The 18,855-nt window shown below is 45.6% G+C and overlaps 1 protein-coding gene across 1 annotated transcript in view; it reads right to left on the minus strand.

Moving 5' to 3' along the window:
* The window catches only part of MYO5A (myosin VA), a 107,246-nt gene extending 88,391 nt beyond the window's left edge, over positions 1-18,855 (minus strand). Inside the window, exon 1 of the mRNA XM_066328452.1 lies at positions 18,638-18,855. Within this exon, the coding sequence (XP_066184549.1) occupies positions 18,638-18,826 (189 nt within the window). The 5' untranslated portion in view covers positions 18,827-18,855. The remainder of the gene's footprint in view (positions 1-18,637) is intronic.

The raw sequence follows: 18,855 nt of genomic DNA on the forward strand, positions 1-18,855 counted from the left end.
CTTATGAATAACCCATGGAGTCTGCAGAGAGTAACGTGTGACAAGCCATGTTGGGGCAATGAATTCCCTCATTGTTAGACTGCCTCATAGTATTTTTAGGTTGTTTCTCCAGCTCTACAAAGCTCAAGAGTGTCCTCCTGTAAAACACAAAGCAGCTGCAAAATTCTCTTGTCTTGTGATAATCAAATGGAAGAACTCAAGGACACATTGGTAATTGGAGCAAGAGTTTATCATTTTTCCTGTCCATGGATAAGTACTTCATTCAAATGAGAAGTCCCTGGCTTTCCATATTTAGGACTGTCAAACCAGAAACATGCAGTTTACATCTACCCATCCAGCAGCCTTGGAAAACAACATGACAAATCACATGCCACACTTACCCTGTGGTAGCTGTTATAAACACAGAATGGGAGCTCTTCAAAGCAATGCTGCTTCACCCTTTACATTTGATCTTAAAGCAAGGGATCTCATCAGACCACAGAGAAAGCAGTGTGGAAGAGTCTGATCTCAACCCTCCCCACTGCCGCCTAAAAGCAAAATACACTCAACAAGTCACATCTACTAATTGCCTGGGGCAATGTGCATTACCCTAACAGCCTTACCTACCTACAGCCACACCTGGAAGCAGGGTTAAAGGCAAAAATTAAGACTTGATGAGCAGTGAGGGAAATGCAACAGCTTTCAAGATGTTCAGAAAGTAGCCAGAACTTTCACCAAACAGCATGGAGCTGACAGACACAAAAACACAGCTGCATTCTGCATTCCTGACTGCCTCTCCTCCAGTTTAATCTTCATTTCGTTCCCTCAAACCATTCATGATCGTGGAGACTTCTCATTCATACTTGTTTTTTGGTAGTATGTTTGTACCTTCTCTTCCCTCAACATTCTAAGAAGCTTTACTCCAGCCTTGAGTACCTCCATAGCATTATTATTCAGGGAAAGATCTTGCTATTGTTCCTGACCGACAGGCCAAAGAAACTAAATCCACTAATGCCACTAAGGAGAACAGGTGTAAAACATAAGGCATTTGCTTCTGTAAGTAATCCACTTGCACCCTCTTCAAAATTTACATTAAAATTTGCAGATACTCACATTAAAAGTTCGGTCAATCAATATCTGCAATCCACAGACATTCAGCTGGAGTGAAGTCTTTAAACTTCATTAGCAATGCCTAATGTTTCCTGTGCTTACCTTCCAGCTCCTTAATATCCACAATTCAGCAAGGAAGGCACTCTTTAATGTAACCACACTAACTACTTAGCCTCTTAAAAAAATCCAAAAAAACCCCACACAGAACCCACACAAACTGTTTTAACAGCATTGATTTCTTCTTTATATTTTATTTGTATATAAACAGACTGACACACAGAAACAGAACTACTAAATACTGCAACTAGCTGCAAGCAGCAGCAAAGCAGCTGTACCGTGACAGAAAAGGCCCAGATTATGACCTGGATGACCAGGAAGATCCCAAAATCACCAGCTCGATTACTCTGTGTTTTTCATGTTTTTGCAGTGCTGGGCAGTCCAGGTTAACCATCTCACAGAGTGTTTCACGTCAGGGTGCTGCCCAGAGCAGATTGCAAACATGGACTGTGCTAAAAGATGAGTGGCACCATGAGACGGCAGGGTCCTGAAAGTGGAAGCTTCTGCTGAAAACACACTCTGGTTATTAAACATTAAAACTGGGCTTTAAGTAGGCAGATCCTAACTTATTGCAATGCTGCATAGACCAAGCTTTCCTCAGAGAACTTGACAAGAGACATCCTCAGGACGTTTCAGTTTGTTTTCCCCTACAAATCATTCCTAACAGCTATAGGACAGCAAAGCTTTTTCTCTGCCATAAGAAGAAATAGAGAATAAAGGGCTTTATCTTTCAAATTTATGTACTTAATTTCAAAGCATAAAATTAAGCAATGTGTGATTACTCACACAGGATAAAGACAAAACTTTGCAGTATCAGGCTTAAGCAAACCCAGGGTTTAAGCAACGCCAAGAACACTGAGAACAAGGAGGAAATAATGCAGTCCTAGGCAAAGGGTGGCACTGGCACAGGCATGTAGCACTGTTCTCTGCCAGGAGTCACCAAAAGCCTTGTCAGTGTTGGCAAACAAGGCCTTGGCAACCCACAACTCTGCATCGTGGATCCAGCTCCAAAGTAAAGCCAGCAAAAGGGAAAGTTACTGTACAAAGAGCCACTGAATTCAACAGTTTGAATTTCTGTCTCCCATGACTTTTAGATAACAGGTTTAATTTCATGCCTAATGCATTTCCACTTACTTAAAAGTTTTGGTACCAATTTGAACCAGCCAAACCCTTAGAAACATTATCCCTGTTCTAGCATCTCTCGAGTGGGGTTATGGTCCATGGAAATCAGCAGAAAGACAGAGTTTCATGAAAAAGACAATGTCACAGACACGATGTAAATTCCCAAGAACAGTGGGTTTATTTCTGACCATAACACCGTGTCTTCCTGCAACCACAACCACCTATAACGACGGAGAGACAGGAAGTTTTTCCTTGCTATTTCAGCAGCAGAGAAGACAGACAGAAGGTACATTCTGCTGCTTCAACTCATTCGAGTAGCTTGCTAATGAAGCATCAGGAACAAATGCCTTGCCCCAACGCCGTTCCCTGGCCCCGGGCCCACTGCGGGAACACTCACTATCAGAGTCAAGCACCACCCGCAGTAGTAAACACTGCTCCACTACAGTGAGCACAAAATTAGATCAGACATAACCTCTGCACCTTCCAGCACGCGAAAGAAAACCCAGCCAAGCAAAGGAGTTCAGACTCTGCTCATCCCTCACTTCACACGTGCAGCAAGGAAAGGTGACTTTAATCAAAAGGCATTCAACAAATCCCTGACTCACTTTTATCAGAGGAGCTGTTGCTGCCTGACAGAGCAAAGCAAAACTGGGTCCATGGTCTCCCCTCTAGCCAAGATGCCTTTCAAACCAGCAACACCTGTATATGTGCTCGTGTATGCAGGCAGCTGTTAAAGACCCCAGTAATACAAGCAAAACTTCAATAATTAAGTATTTGCTTTCTGTATATTTACTTTGTGCTGTCAAGGAATGAAACCCAAACTCAATGAATGTGTATAAATTGCTGTATGAATACAATAAATAATTATACATTACTGTGTGTAAATTGAAATGAATAAAATGTAAGAGATTCCCATTTTCTTACACAGTCTGCCATTTGTTAAAAAGTTGTACTGTTTCAAATATTATGCCAGTTGTAAACCGGTCTGTTAAGCTGTTTGTACCAAAGTTTGTACCCTCAAAAATCTCATTCCAAGTTGTATACCCCCTCTAAAACCCCGGGCCCCCCCCCTTCCGTCGGGCTAGGCTGTCGCCGTTCCCTGCCGGCTCCTCGAGCTGCCGGCCCCGCCTAATAGGAAAATCCAAGGACTTCCATGGTGCACCGCTCCAAAACCGAAGTACAGCTGCCGGCAAGCGGACCCAAAAGCCGCGACCCAGCACCAAATCCAGGTAAAAAGGGAGGCACTACAACACCGAGAAGACCCTCAGCTACCTAAAGACTGAATTCTGCTTCTGCCGCCTCGCCACGACCACAAAGGGACTGGGAAGAAGTGACACCCCTAGACCACACGAGCCCAGTTGGGTTGCCGGGGATTCCCGCGAAATCGAAGCCTCCCGACTCTGCTGCAGCGAGAGCAGAAGGTCCGACTGACACCTGATCCTCAGCGGCGACAGGAGCGAGGGCGGCGACAGGAGCAGCGGCGGCGCAGGCGACCCCTCGAGTTCCCCCTTTAAAGAGCTGACTAATAAAGGCTTTTCAAAGGAGCAGGTCTCCTGGCCCGTTTTTAACAATTTGGGGGCTCGCCGGGATCTAAGCCACGCCCAGAAGAGGACCAGGACGGGAAGGCGCAGCCCGACCTCGGACCTCCTGGACAGCTGGATATCCCGGAGCAGAGGACTTCGCTCGCCAGCCTCGCGGGACGCCACTGAGGGAGCATCGGTAAGAATAACCGGTGGCGGGAGTGGAGACGAGCGGATGTGGAGTGAATGAGTGGGGGCCGGCAGCTCGGACCCCCCAAGCGAGTTTGGACTGCTGAGTACCCCCGCGAGGGGGCCGGCCGGGAAAAGCAGGAAGCGAGTGAACTGAGAGTGACTGAGGCGTCTCCAGGGGCATAGGCGCCCCCCTCTGGACGTGCGGAGGAATTTAGAGAGTAAGTGGCACGTCAAAGAAGTAAGTGAGGCACGCACCACACTGGCTGAGGCTATAGCCCGGGGTGTCACAGGAGACTAGCGCTGGCTGGGGTAGCGGCTGGAGCCCTAAGGGCGGGTTGCCCAGGCTACTTTCGGGGCTTGTGAGTTGGCACTGGCTGGGGTAGCTGTCGGGGTGCTGGGATAAAGAGTACTGGCTGAGGCTACGGCCCAGAGCGTCTGAGCACCGGCTGGGGTAGCAAAGATAGGCTGCTTTCGGCGTGCTTTGGAGACTGGCTGGGGTAGCTGTCGGGGTGCTGGGATAAAGAGTACTGGCTGAGGCTACGGCCCAGAGCGTCTGAGTACTGGCTGGGGTAGCAAAGAGGCTGCTTTCGGGGTGCTTTGGAGACTGGCTGGGGTAGCTGTCGGGGTGCTGAGATAAAAGTCTGCATTGGTCGGGGGTATCTTGGGTACGCTTTCCGGGTTCGAGAGGTAAAACTGGTCGGGGGTGCCCAGGGAAGAGGTACGCTGTCCGGGTGCAGGGGAGTAAAGGAGTGCTTGCTAAGGGGTAGTGGCTGAGGCCCTAAGGGCGGGTCACCAGGCTCCCTGTGGGGCATTCCGAGCACTGGCAGGGGTAGTGCCCAGACCCTGAGGGGGTCCCTGGGGCTACTTACGAGTGCTCAAAGAGTGAGTGAGAGTTAAAATTTGGGCTGCACACCTTTAAACTTGTGTAGGTATAGGGGCACCTTAAAGAAGTTTAATTAAAACAAAGACAAGTAATTTTGCTTTGGGTTGCCCTGAAGTAAAGTTTCTGTCAGAATAAGAACAGCGTAGTTTTTATTTGAGACCCACTGAAAATGGGGGCATACATAAGTAGAGTGGAGCCAGTTGAAGAGAGAGAGAAAAAGATAAAACAAATTCCACCAGACAGTCCACTAGGACAAATGTTAGAGCTATGGGAGTTTGATGAAGCCACTAAAAGCTTGGACAGGATCAAGATGATCCATTATTGCATAGAGGCTTGGCCTAAGCTAGATTTACCTGAAAGATGGCCATGGTGTGGAACTAGAGACCCCTGGATGTGTTCACAATTAACTCAATACTTGAAATCTCGAGGAGATTCAAGTACTGAACAAATACTCTATGCTATCTGTTGGCAGAAACAAGTAGTCAAAAATGAAACAGCAAAAATATGTAAGTTACAGCAAGGGAAACAAAAGAATGAAAAGCAGGAGAACCAAGAAGAAGCTAGCCATAATTGGGACCCCTTAGAACATTTGCCTCCTCCTCCAGTTTATCCCGAAGGGCTACAAACTATCCCTACTAATCCTCCAACCTCATTTGAAAATCATATCCCACCTTCTCAAACTGTAATCCCTGTTCTTTCCCCAACTTGCCCCCCTCCAGCTTATAACCCCTCTTACCCTCTGCCGTTTCCTAACACTGGTCTAACCTCCTCTCCTTCACCATCCACAATCCCTGCACCCCCTCACAGCTGGGAGCTAGGTCTGGCAACTAACAATGCGTCCTGCCAGGCAATAAAAACCCCAGAAGGACCTTACAGTAACACCAGGTCAAAAACCAAACTCTTTCCCCTAAGGGAGGTCCCATTGGGTGGGGCAGTTGGAGGAATAGGGTTTGTCAATGCACCTTTAACAGCGTCAGAAGTCAGAAATTTTAAGAAAGAACTGGGGAATCTAGTTGAAAACCCAGTGGGAATTGCCAACCAGATTGACCAGTTTTTAGGCCCAAATATTTATACATGGGGAGAACTAAACTCCATCTTAAATATACTCTTCAATCCGGATGAGTTTCGGTTGGTTAGGGCAGCAGGAATGCGCATCTGGGAGAGAGAAAACCGAATGGGCCCCCCCGGTGACCAGAAGTTGCCAATAGCTGACCCAGGGTGGGACCCAAACAGAGAAGAAGGGAGGAGAAATATGGAGGATTATAGAAACCTAATGATAAAAGGTATTAAAGAATCAGTTCCTCGGAGTAGCAACACCAAATTAGCTTTTGACAGGGCCCAAGAGAAAGATGAAACCCCAGCAGCCTGGCTGAGCAGGCTCAGACGGAATTTCCAGCAATATTCTAATTTGGATCCAGATAGCCCAGAGGGACAGATATTATTAAAGTTACAGTTTGTCACAAAATCCTGGCCAGATATCAGAAGAAAACTTGAAAAGATGGAGGACTGGCAAGACCGAGAAATAAATGAATTATTAAGGGAAGCACTAAGAGTATATCTTAGGAGAGATGAAGAAAAAACAAAAGCAAAAACCAGGATTATGGTAGCCGTGGCCAGGGAGAGTGTAAGAGATCTCAAAGAGGATGCTAGGGGTGAAAGGAACACAAAATCTTTACCAGAAAAAGGAAGAGGAAGGAACCCACCATCTTGGGGTACTCCTCAGAGACCGAGAGAGACCCGAGCCTGTTTTTATTGTGGAGAAATAGGACACTTAAAAAAATATTGCAAAAAATTGTCATTTGATGAGACTGTCGTAGGGGAGCAAGAGGCATTGGAAAAATTATTGAAAGGAGAAGTCAAAGAGGATTAGGGGTGTCATGGGCTCTATGCGTTAGGGGACCCCACGAAACATCAAGAAGGGCCCATAGTAAACTTTGAAGTAGGTCCCCAACATGAAGAGTTTGAATTTTTAGTAGATACTGGTGCCGATAAATCGTGTATTAACCGACTTCCAGTTGGAATTACAATTGGAAGAAAAACCTGTGAAGTCCTAGGAGCAGAAGGGGAGCCTTTCAAAGCCTCAGTTATAGAAAATATAGAAATTAAAGGAAATTCCAAGAGATGTGTCACTAATTTAATATATCTACCCAAAATAGACAGTAACTTGCTGGGAAGGGACCTGCAAGTTCAGTTGGGAGTAGGGATTCTTCCTAGAGAAGGAAAAATGGTAGTACAAATGATGAGGCTGACTATTGGAGACTTGAAAGAAATCAAGCCAGAAGTCTGGGCCGAGGAGGGAAAATATGGATATTTAGATATCCCACCTATAGAAATAAAAATGCAAGAAAATACGCCTCCTATAAGGGTCAGGCAATATCCTATTTCTCTGGAAGGGAAAAAAGGACTAACGCCAATTATAACCCATCTACTCACAGAAGGAATATTAGAGCCTTGTATGTCACCCCACAACACCCCTATTCTGGCTGTAAAAAAGGCAGAAAATAAGTTTAGATTAGTGCAAGACCTAAGAGAAGTAAACAAAAAAACAATTACCAGGCACCCGGTGGTACAAAACCCCTACACACTCCTGAGCAGGATCCCTAGAGAACATTCCTGGTTTACTGTAGTAGATCTAAAAGATGCTTTTTGGGCCTGTCCTTTGGCAGAAGGAAGCCGAGATTGGTTTGCTTTCGAATGGGAGTGCCCTGAAAGTAAGAGAAAGCAGCAACTAAGATGGACTCGTCTTCCTCAAGGGTTCACTGAAAGCCCAAACCTTTTCGGACAAGCCCTAGAAGAGTTACTAAGGCAGTTTATCCCTAAAAATAATGTACAAATCCTGCAGTATGTAGATGACCTCCTAATATCGGGGAGAGAGAAAGATGAAGTGAAAAAAACCAGTATTAATCTCTTAAATTTTCTAGGAGAAAAAGGCCTCAAAGTGTCAAAGAACAAATTACAGTTTGTAGAATCACAAGTCACATACCTCGGACACCTCATTGGGGAAGGGTGTAAAAAATTAAGCCCTGAGAGAATCTCAGGTATACTCTCAATCCCAGCTCCAACCACAAAAAGAGATATAAGGAAATTATTAGGACTATTTGGTTATTGCAAGCTATGGATAGAAAAATATTCCCAAAGTGTTAAATTTCTCTATGAGAAGTTAGTCCAACCTGAACCTGTAAAATGGACTGATAAGGATGAAGAACAATTGAAAGACCTAAAGACAAAATTGTCTTCAGCCCCTGTCCTGAGTCTCCCAGACCTTAAGAAAAAGTTTGACCTATTCATTAACTCTGAAGGGGGAATAGCTTATGGAGTATTAACCCAAGAATGGGGAGGACACAAAAAGCCTGTCGCATATCTTTCCAAACTTTTGGATCCAGTTGCAAGAGGGTGGCCGGCTTGCCTCCAGGCTGTAGCAGCCACAGCTGTTCTTGTAGAGGAAGCACAAAAACTGACACTGCAGGGAAAAATCATTGCACACACACCCCATGATCTCAGGACAGTGTTGAGCCAAAGGGCTCAACAATGGCTGACTGACTCTAGAATTTTAAAATATGAAGTGATTTTAACCGGCACCAGTGATTTGGAGCTAATCACATCAAAAAGTCTAAATCCTGCCCAGTTCCTCTCAGGGGAACCCACACCAAACTTAGAGCACAATTGCCTGGAAATCATAGATTTACAAACAAAAGTAAGGGAAGATCTTGAAGATACACCTCTACCATGTGAGAGGGTGCTATTTATTGATGGATCATCTAGGGTGATAGAGGGAAAGAGAATATCAGGCTATGCAATAGTCGAAGGTACAGAAAGGGACAATTTAAAAGTTATAGAAAAAGAAAAACTGCCCCCCCATTGGTCTGCCCAGTGTTGTGAAGTCTATGCCCTCAAGAGGGGATTAGATTTATTAGAACAAGACCAAGGTACAATCTACACAGACTCGAGATATGCATTTGAAATAGTACACACATTTGGAAAAATCTGGGAAGAAAGAGGCTACCTAAATTCAAAGGGGAAAAATCTGATACATAAAGAATTAATTAAATTGGTATTAGAATCTCTTATGAAGCCCCAAGAAATAGCAATTGTACATGTCAAGGGACATCAAAAAAAGGACACATTTGAAGGAAAGGGCAACCAAGTAGCTGATCAAGCAGCCAAACTAGCAGCTCAAAGGCTGGGAGAACCAATAAAAATTCTTACTTTAAATGATGTACCAGCTAACAAAGTTAGTGAACCAATATATGATGAAAATGAATTAAAAGAAATAAAAAAGTTAGGTTTACACCAAGGGAAGCAGGGGGAATGGCTAACCCCAGATGGAAGAACATTCCTAAACAAAGCAATAGCTCGAAAAATACTGGCAGAAATCCATAGCTTAACCCACTGGGGCACCCAAGGGTTGTGTGATCATTTCCTGAGGGAACACCTATGTGTTGGAATCTATAACCTAGCCAAAGCAGTGACTGAAGGATGCCTAATTTGTCAAAAAGTAAATCAAAAAGTAATGAAAAAGCCCACACCAGGAGGAAGACAAATAGCATTAAGACCCTTTCAAAGTATACAAATAGACTTCACAGAAATGCCTCCAGTACAGGGATATAAGCACCTTTTGGTTATAGTTGATCACTTAACACATTGGATAGAAGCCTTCCCTACAAAAAGGGAAACAGCACAAGTAGTAATAAAAATACTATTAGAACACATCATCCCCCGATATGGACTGGTAAATAACATCGATTCAGACAGAGGCCCCCACTTTGTAGCACAAGTCCTGCATGATGTTGTTAAAGCCTTGGGAATTAAATGGCAGTTGCATACACCCTGGCATCCCCAAAGCTCGGGGAGAGTTGAGAGGATGAATAAAACCCTCAAAACTGTATTGACTAAATTGATAACAGAAACTGGAATGAATTGGCTAAAATGTCTGCCCCTAGCACTCTTGAGAATCCGAGTTCGGCCAAGGTCAGACATAGGGGCTTCACCATATGAGATGATGTTTGGACTCCCTTTCTTACTAACTCCTTACAGCACTGCAAATTATTTAGAAGGGGAGGCAGCCACTCAAGAATATATTAAAACAATTGGAAAGACATTGGCCGATCTTAAAAGAAGAGGGTATCTTCCTCAAACCTCCCCCTTAGATGCGGATGTACACCAAATAAAGCCAGGGGACTGGGTCCTAATTAAATCTTGGAATACCATTCCACTAACTCCCAAATTCGAAGGTCCATTCCAGGTCCTGCTCACAACCCACACTGCAGTGAGAACCCAAGAAAAGGGTTGGACACACATATCCCGAGTAAAAGGACCATTGCCACTTCCCAGTGACTCTGTTACCCCAGCAGAGACTCCCTCTGAATGGACTACCATTAGAGATCCAAACACACTTAAAATAACCTTCAAGAAACGACCAAAGCCCAATTAAATCATAAAATGTTCTCTGTAAGTTGTTGTTCTAAGTTATTATAAAGTGTTAAAAAGGTTGTGATAATAATATCATTACAGATCTCTTATAGGGCACACCACAGAAAGCCTAATCAAAAACTGAACAAGTGGGAGCACACTGAAAGAAACTCCATAAGGCCAGCTAAATAACTTCCCCAACCCAAGAGGCAAGACCAGGTGAGATCGAGATAATGGTTCATACTGGACTCTTGGGAGGACTAATTATAGTCCTATTGATGAGCAAACCCACCGAAGGAGCATGCCCTAAGAATGACTATCCCACTTCCCTAACCCAAGAGGCAAGACCAGGTGAGATCGAGATAATGGTTCATACTGGACTCTTGGGAGGACTAATCATAGTCCCATTAATAAGCAAACATGCCAAAGGAACATGCTCTAGGGGCTACCATCTCATCTATGATGAAGAGAATCTGCAGTCCCTTATAAGAGTTCACACTCATGTGAGTCCCACGTGTTTTAATATAACCCAAGTATCTACTTGCCAAAAAAATGAAAAACAATATTGGATGGTAAAAATTGCTGCAACGTTTATGCAGCACCTAACTAGAGAGTGCCCTATAAGAGAATTGTTTTACCAAAAAAAAATTAGACAATCCAAAGGGAGTTGCAAATTTAATAAAAGAAAAGCCACTGAATGAAATTGATGAGCCCCTTAATAAAAACTTACCTATTGATTGTAATAAGCATCCTTGCCAGCTTCCTACTCCTTCCCTGCATATTCCCCTGTTTAATTCGAACTGCAACCATTCAAGCAAGCCCCAAACCTACTAAGACTAGAACCCCAAACTGAAGAACTGAATAAAGCCAAAAGAATATATAACCAATACCAGAAATTAAAAAAGATATACTCCCATGAATCAAAAAAAAACTGCCAATTGATGCGGGCAAAGGCCCGATCAAAGAAATAGAGGGGGGACTGAAATGAATAAAATGTAAGAGATTCCCATTTTCTTACACAGTCTGCCATTTGTTAAAAAGTTGTACTGTTTCAAATATTATGCCAGTTGTAAACCGGTCTGTTAAGCTGTTTGTACCAAAGTTTGTACCCTCAAAAATCTCATTCCAAGTTGTATACCCCCTCTAAAACCCCGGGCCCCCCCCCTTCCGTCGGGCTAGGCTGTCGCCGTTCCCTGCCGGCTCCTCGAGCTGCCGGCCCCGCCTAATAGGAAAATCCAAGGACTTCCATGGTGCACCGCTCCAAAACCGAAGTACAGCTGCCGGCAAGCGGACCCAAAAGCCGCGACCCAGCACCAAATCCAGGTAAAAAGGGAGGCACTACAACACCGAGAAGACCCTCAGCTACCTAAAGACTGAATTCTGCTTCTGCCGCCTCGCCACGACCACAAAGGGACTGGGAAGAAGTGACACCCCTAGACCACACGAGCCCAGTTGGGTTGCCGGGGATTCCCGCGAAATCGAAGCCTCCCGACTCTGCTGCAGCGAGAGCAGAAGGTCCGACTGACACCTGATCCTCAGCGGCGACAGGAGCGAGGGCGGCGACAGGAGCAGCGGCGGCGCAGGCGACCCCTCGAGTTCCCCCTTTAAAGAGCTGACTAATAAAGGCTTTTCAAAGGAGCAGGTCTCCTGGCCCGTTTTTAACATAAATATCTAAAGGAGGGGTGCCAAGGGGACGGACCAGGCTCTTCTCAGTGGTGCTGAGCAATACAAGAGCCAACAGGAAGAAACTGATGCTCAGAAGTTCCACCCTAACATGAGGAAGAACTCCTTTACTGGGCAGTGACTGAGCACAGGAAAGGCTGCCCAGAGACGGTGTGGAATCTCCCTCACTTCAGATATTCAGAACACTTGGACACAATCTGGTGCCTCGTGCTCTGGGATGGCCCTGCTTAAGCAAGGAGATTGACCCACTGTGGTCCCTTCCAACCTGACCCATTCTGTCACTCTGTGAATGTCCCCATGGGCCACCCCAAGCTCCTCGAGGTCTGCTGCAGAGGCTAATCCAGGCACAGAGCCACAGGAGCCTTGCCAGCTGCACACTGCCTTCCCCAGAGCAGAAACCACCACTGGTTAACCTCACTGTTGCTTCTCGCTTTCCTAAAATCCTACTAAAAATAGTCCGTGCAGAAACAGTGCAGCCATGTGATACTGCACATTTGTGTCACTTCCTCCAATTCAGCTGGCCCACTGAGCACATTTCAATAACAAAAATGCTTTCTTTAGTTCAATACAGATTAGGCAATGAGTCTCACAAAGATAGGGACAAACTACTTTGTTAATGGAACACGTGGAGAGAATTAAACTCCCAAATGCCCCACAAGCCAACCCTAAGAGCTGGGTACATCTTTCTATCCCTTACAACTCAACCTGGAGCTCTCTGGCTCAACCAAAGATAACCATGGTGGTCATTACACACATTTTCTGACACAGCAGGAGCTTGGCAGTGCTTTATCTGATCATTTATTTATCTAAAAAATAAGAGTAATCCACATGGCACATGCTATAGAACCTCTGCAGCAGAAACAGACTGCAAATAACCAGTGGCAGCTCCATGTGCAGACATTACTATTCTGCAAGCATTGCTGGTGACAATTTGGGAGGGATCCCACATAATCCACTAATATGACCAAGTAAATGTTTTAAAATGATACTGAAAGAATGGAAGAAACAAGACCAATTATTGTAATTGGGACCCTCACAGTTCTTTACACGTAATGAAGAAATCACACAACTTTCAAGATTAGGTCTACAGAAAAAAAAAAAAAAAAAAAGGCTATTATCACCCCTCCCCAAAAGCAGCTCTGAATGATGAGACCCTTCCAGTGTTCCATTAGGACTACAGGATGCACCCTCCCAGAAGCTCTTTGTGGGCTGTGAGAAGCTTTCCCCAACAGCTTGGTATCTCTGACCCCACCCACGTGGCATCATTTCCTCCTCCAGACACACTCAGCACCCAGGGGAGCAGCTCTGGTACAGAGTGGGCTCTAACTCAAACCATGGCTTGCCTTGCTTCCCAAGGTTCAGTTTATTCTACCAACATTCTGCTGACATGTCACAAACCTGCTGTTGGAAAGCTAAGAGCTTTCTCAGTCTCTTCAGCTGCGGTGGCTGACATCTGACTACAGAGAACAGGTCTTTTTACAAAAGCATGGTAAAATATCAAGCTTAGGTTAAACCAAGCATTGTTGGACTGTTGGGTAATTATATCCTCAGCACCTTCATTTTAAAGGCAGTAGGAATAAAATGGGCGCACACCATCCTGACTTGTCACTGGCAGAGCTGCCATCACGTGTATTCCAGTGACACAGCAGGGTTCCCAAGCAGAGACTTAAACTGAAATATTCCCTGTTCTCCTGCTGTGTTAGGTTTTAAGAAGAGGCAGACTACAGATATAAAGAGTACCCTGTGAAGGCTCACTGCCATGCTCAGGTACAATTCCTTGACAGTATGATTTCTGCAAGATCCTCTCTGCTCCGAACTGTTCAACTCCACACAGAGCAGGAGGCCCAGGCTGTGCCTGAAGGATCCCATCTCTGCACTGATGGGCACCAGAGCTCTGGAAGGACTAAGCAGTGACTTACTGAGACACGTGGTTATTTGTTTAACGCTTACAGAACACTTAGATCATGTGCAATGGTTTTGTCGCAAATTGTGGAACGTAAAAATTTTCCTAAGGATATTCTCGGATTTTTGATCTTTGTATAGTTTCAAGCCTAATAAACAGAAAAGGAGATTCAATCTGTGAAACAGATAGCAGCTAACAAGCTCTAAGTGATGTCCAGGTGTTTGCAAGACAAAATATTTGTTGATAGAATTTTCTGGTTAAGGTTTAGGGTTTGACATGCTCCAGGGATCTCAGGCCTGCTGGGAGGTTAACAAAGCTTGGGAAGAAGGACACTGACAGTGGACACACAGAATGCAGAATTTAGGGGCCACAAGGACATGTGACAGAATCCCCAGAGCAGAAACAAACACAAATAAAGCCAACTCAAGGAACTGTGAATCCATTCCGACTGGGTAAAAGTAATTCCTGACCACCTGCACACAGCCACCAACCTAGGAAATCACCAAGCCAAAAGAAGAGAAAGACTGAGCATGCAATTAGCATGAGAAGCAAGAGAATCATTAACCAATAGAAGACAGAACACTAATTAATACAGGAACTAGGTAACTTGTAGCCAGTGAAAAGGATTGCCTTTGTTTGCTAAACTGTGTAACTAGTGAGAAGTTTTGGCAGTCATGGTGCTGGCTTTGTGGATTTGCCACCCAGCACCCCTTTCTGTGCAGAACTGTGACTGTATTTGACTTATTTAAAGTCAAATACCTCAACTCTGTGTGTGGATTGACTTCTTCCACACTAGGTGAAAGAACCTACTTTAAAACAACAGTTTGCACAGCAATATACAGGACTATATAATTACAGCAGCTTTTTTTAAATCCCAAGGAAAGCCCACTAATAGGCCCAGCAGTTTTGAAACAGCTACATTCTGTCTCTTACACTCAGGTTGTTTTTGCTGTATTTCACTCCCCATGTAGCACTAAGGTGCCCAAGCAAAGCCACTACTTGGTCTGAATCTGCCTTTGCTATTTTTGCTTGCAAGGACCCAGCACAGCCAAAGGAAGAGTTCAAGCATTGTAGCATCCCTGGCTTCACCCCCAGAGCAGCTGCTGCAGACAGCCACGGGAAAGCAAGAAAGGGCCACTTGGAACGCCGGGGACGGCACAAGCAGCTTTTGTTCTATGCAGTTTCCTCTGACACTTCCCTAACTCAATTTATTGCTCATAAACCCTCAAACTGAACCGTTTCAAGGCCAGCCACTGAGATCAGCTTGCCCAGGACATGCTCTCCAGTGAAAACTGTTTACTGATTCCTCCGTGTTTGAAGAAACATTTTCATTCACTAGAACTGAAATTGGATTAGGTCCTGGAGCTGGAGCTAGCTCCCCCTCATCTCAGAGGTAATGGAAAGGGAGGAGCACATTGGTAGCAGCAAGAATGAAAATAAATGAATGTCTGACTGAATGGATAAGTAAATAAATCAGTGCACTGTACACAGCCATACAAAAGGTAAACAGACATCCCGAGAGGGCAAAGCTGCATGCTCTAGGAAAGCACAGCATGAAAGAGAAGCAACTCAAACCCAGGGAAAACCAGATGGAAACAGAGAACAAGAATGTAACCTGTTCACTCTGATTTTCAGAGAGGCAGCATAAACACAGTGTCTGATCTGTTTTGTTGATTTTTGTGTACAGGCGAGATGTGTTGGGGCTTGGTTTCACACCCCTGAACCTCACCAAGGTGACTCCACAAAACATGGCAGTTTCAGCAGAGCAGTCAGATGAGTTCCAATTCTAGGCAGAGCATTCTCCTTTGTTCTTAATTTCCACGGAAATCAAATTACACTTAACAAAAGCCAGTACATGGCCTAGATTGTCCCTATCAATTTTTATGGGTCAGCAGAAGTAGGTATGTATCTGTTGTTGGTCAACAGTTACTGAAATGCTGATCAGCGACATCCCAGCAGCGCTCAGTGGGGATAAAGTGATCCAGGAATCACACCAAGATTCTCCCAAGTTTGTTTGCAAAGTCAAAGAACCAAAACTTTCAGAAATGAGCTTATAGCAAGATCACCAACCTGCTAATGATATATATCCAACAGGACAAGGCTCAAAAGCATAATGTTTTTAGTAAGAATGCCTGAGATACAACTCATGGAACTGATTTACGCTGCCTCGCCCCAAAATTAAAGTTAATGCCCTCAAGCAGAGTCAGAATTTGCAGTGTCACTGGCCACAGAAATAGAGAGTTTCCAGTGGACATGGTTTGGGCCCACTGCTCACAACTAGTTTGTGAGTGCACTTGAGCCCTTTAATTTTACTTAAATCCAAATTTTTAGATTAACTACAACCATGTCTAACTGCAAGGCTGGCTATATAGCCACCAAATTTAGAAACACATCTGGATGAATCAAAGCAATAGGGCCTTCACAGGAGTGGCATGACTTCTTCAAAAATTCTGTATTGCTGGTTTCTAACAAAAAATAATTTAGCTTGGGAAAGTAAAAGTTCCTTTCAGCTATTTCAATACGTGGTTGGGATAGTGAGTGCTATTTTTTATGTTGTTTTGCAAAGAACCCAAATTTGAAGGGATAACATACTAGTAAAGCTGGATACACTGGAGCATACAGCAGAGTGCCCCACTTGTATCACCCCCAGCTGCAAATAAATCTGTTCTGCCATTCTCAGGCAGCATCTGAAGAAATGCTGACAACTTTGCACCACTGCCCATCCAGTCAGTAACATAACTTTACCAAGCACTGTTTGAAGTCACAGCAACCCAGCCACCTGAACAACACAGGCAAGCTGGGATGGGGGATCCAGTGGGAGAGGCTAAGAGAACTTTGCTCCTGGGCACACTCATGCACACACACAGCAACAGTGATGTGCTGAAAATTCCTCCCTGACCCTGCACGCCAGCAAAATATCTATGCCAAAACTGCATGACAAGAGCTGATACTACACTGGAAGCTCTGGTACTTTAAGCAGCTGCCCTGAATGACAATCTCTGCTTACCAGCTAAAAAAGATGTGAAACTCACTCTTTCTGCACCTACATAGATCTCTAAAGAGGACAAGAACAGCCTGTGGTGTGAGAGTGAAGCACAGAGACAATATCTCACTGGCCTTCATCACCTAGCGAGTCCCCTCTGCAGATCATCCCTGCACTTGTCTGACTTTGTGTTTGCTCTTTTTACCTCAGCATGCTTTGACCTTAAATCCATTATTGATGTTACCTAATCAAGGATGAGATACTGAATGCCATTCAAGCAGCATGCTGCCATTACTTGAGGAGAAAGCCAGCAGAGAGGGGAGACAGCAGAGTCTCTCTTTAGTGCCCAGCAGGTTTCCAACCCTGGCCCACCCAACTCTGAGCCAGGCCCTCCTCAGGAATTACGAGGGGCCTTGAGCTTTCCACCGTAACACAGTCCCAAGACAACAGCACACTCACATTTTTGGAACAGCTTCTGACCAAAGGATTCAACCATTCAGTGAAAAGAATTCAAGGTCAGATGAAGTTGGAAATAAAAAAAGAAGTAAAAGAGAAAAAGCAAGTGTTGTGATCCACACTTCATGAGATATTTTAATTCCATAAGAAGAAGAACAACAGAGAAAGAGAAATCAAAACACATTTCTAAAACAACTCCTTACACAGAGAAGGTCTGTTGGGTGCCTGGAAACAACTCTGCAGTACCACTGCTCTCTTGACCAGAATGGTAAATTTCCTTTTGGGATAGCTCAAAGAGATATTCTTGTATGAGATACAAAACACCAAAGTGTGCCGTATCACTACTGAATTTGGTATTCTTTAGGGGGTGCAGGCATGCTTCTCACCTCCCACACTCGATCTCTCCACACAAACACTCTCAAACACAGGCAGGCAGCCCCTGCTGAAGGGACTGTCCAGTTTGATTTGTCCTGACAGTCACCATACTGTCCCACCACTCCTGAGTGGGAGAACTCTACAAATACCGTGACCCACTCATGTCAAAACAAAGAGTCTGTTCCCTTTCCTTCCTTGCAGAGTGCTACACTGGGGACAATTCTGGAGTATTTCACCAAGTGGCTCAAGGGTCTAGATGGTCTGGCTTTCCTACCAACACTCTTGGACTGTGCAAGCCTTTAGAAAGTAGCATTTGGAGTTTGCCATGTTGTACTGCCCTGCTCAATCCCAGTGACCTCTGTCATCCCTTCTGCCCTTAAAGACCTGTTGTCTGACATATTTTTTTCAGATTTATGCACTTGCTCAAGGCAGAGCAACGAAAACAATGCATTGCTGAGGGTGCACACAATCATTTCCACATCTCAATTTGCAGGCTTTGCCATCAAGATGCGCAGGACAGTAACTGTGTGCAGGCAGAAGCTGATGAGATAGTAACACACAAGACTAAAAACATTAGAAAAATGCCTGATTAAAGAGCATATGAGAGTCACGCTGCGCATCACTGCTGACTGCAGGGCTTCTGAACGCCTGCCAGAAGAATATAATCCAAAGGTGCAGTGTCACCAAAAAGCGTAGTGGAATATCAAAGCGCTTCTTAGGTCGCAGAAGCCGTTTGTCCGCACGGAGCGGGCCGGTGCCGCCGAAGGCGATAACCGACGTGCCCCAGCGCAGCCCACGGCGGGCCCGGCGCCCGGCGGCGGCGGGGAGCGGCCCCCCGTGCCCGCCGGGATGCGGGGCCCGCCCGGGGCTCCCGCCGGGGCCGAGCCCGGCAGCGCCGATCCCTCAGCCGAGCCCCGCCGCCCCCGCCCCGCCCCGCGCAGCCCCGGGCCCGCGGCCGCCCCTACCTTGGTGTACAGCTCGGAGGCTGCCATGGCGCAGCGAGCGGGCGGGCGGCCCCTCTGCGGCAGCCCGGCGGCGGGAGGCGGGCGGGAGGAGGAGGAGGGAGGAGGAGGAGGAGGAGGAAGAGGAGGAGGAGGAGGATGCTCAGGCGGCGGCCCGCGCCATGTTGCTGCTACCTGGCGGGCTCTGTGCATTGTGGGAGCGGCGGCGGGAGCGGCGGGGA

This window comes from Sylvia atricapilla, chromosome 13, assembly GCF_009819655.1.
Source record: "Sylvia atricapilla isolate bSylAtr1 chromosome 13, bSylAtr1.pri, whole genome shotgun sequence".
NCBI lineage: Eukaryota > Metazoa > Chordata > Aves > Passeriformes > Sylviidae > Sylvia > Sylvia atricapilla.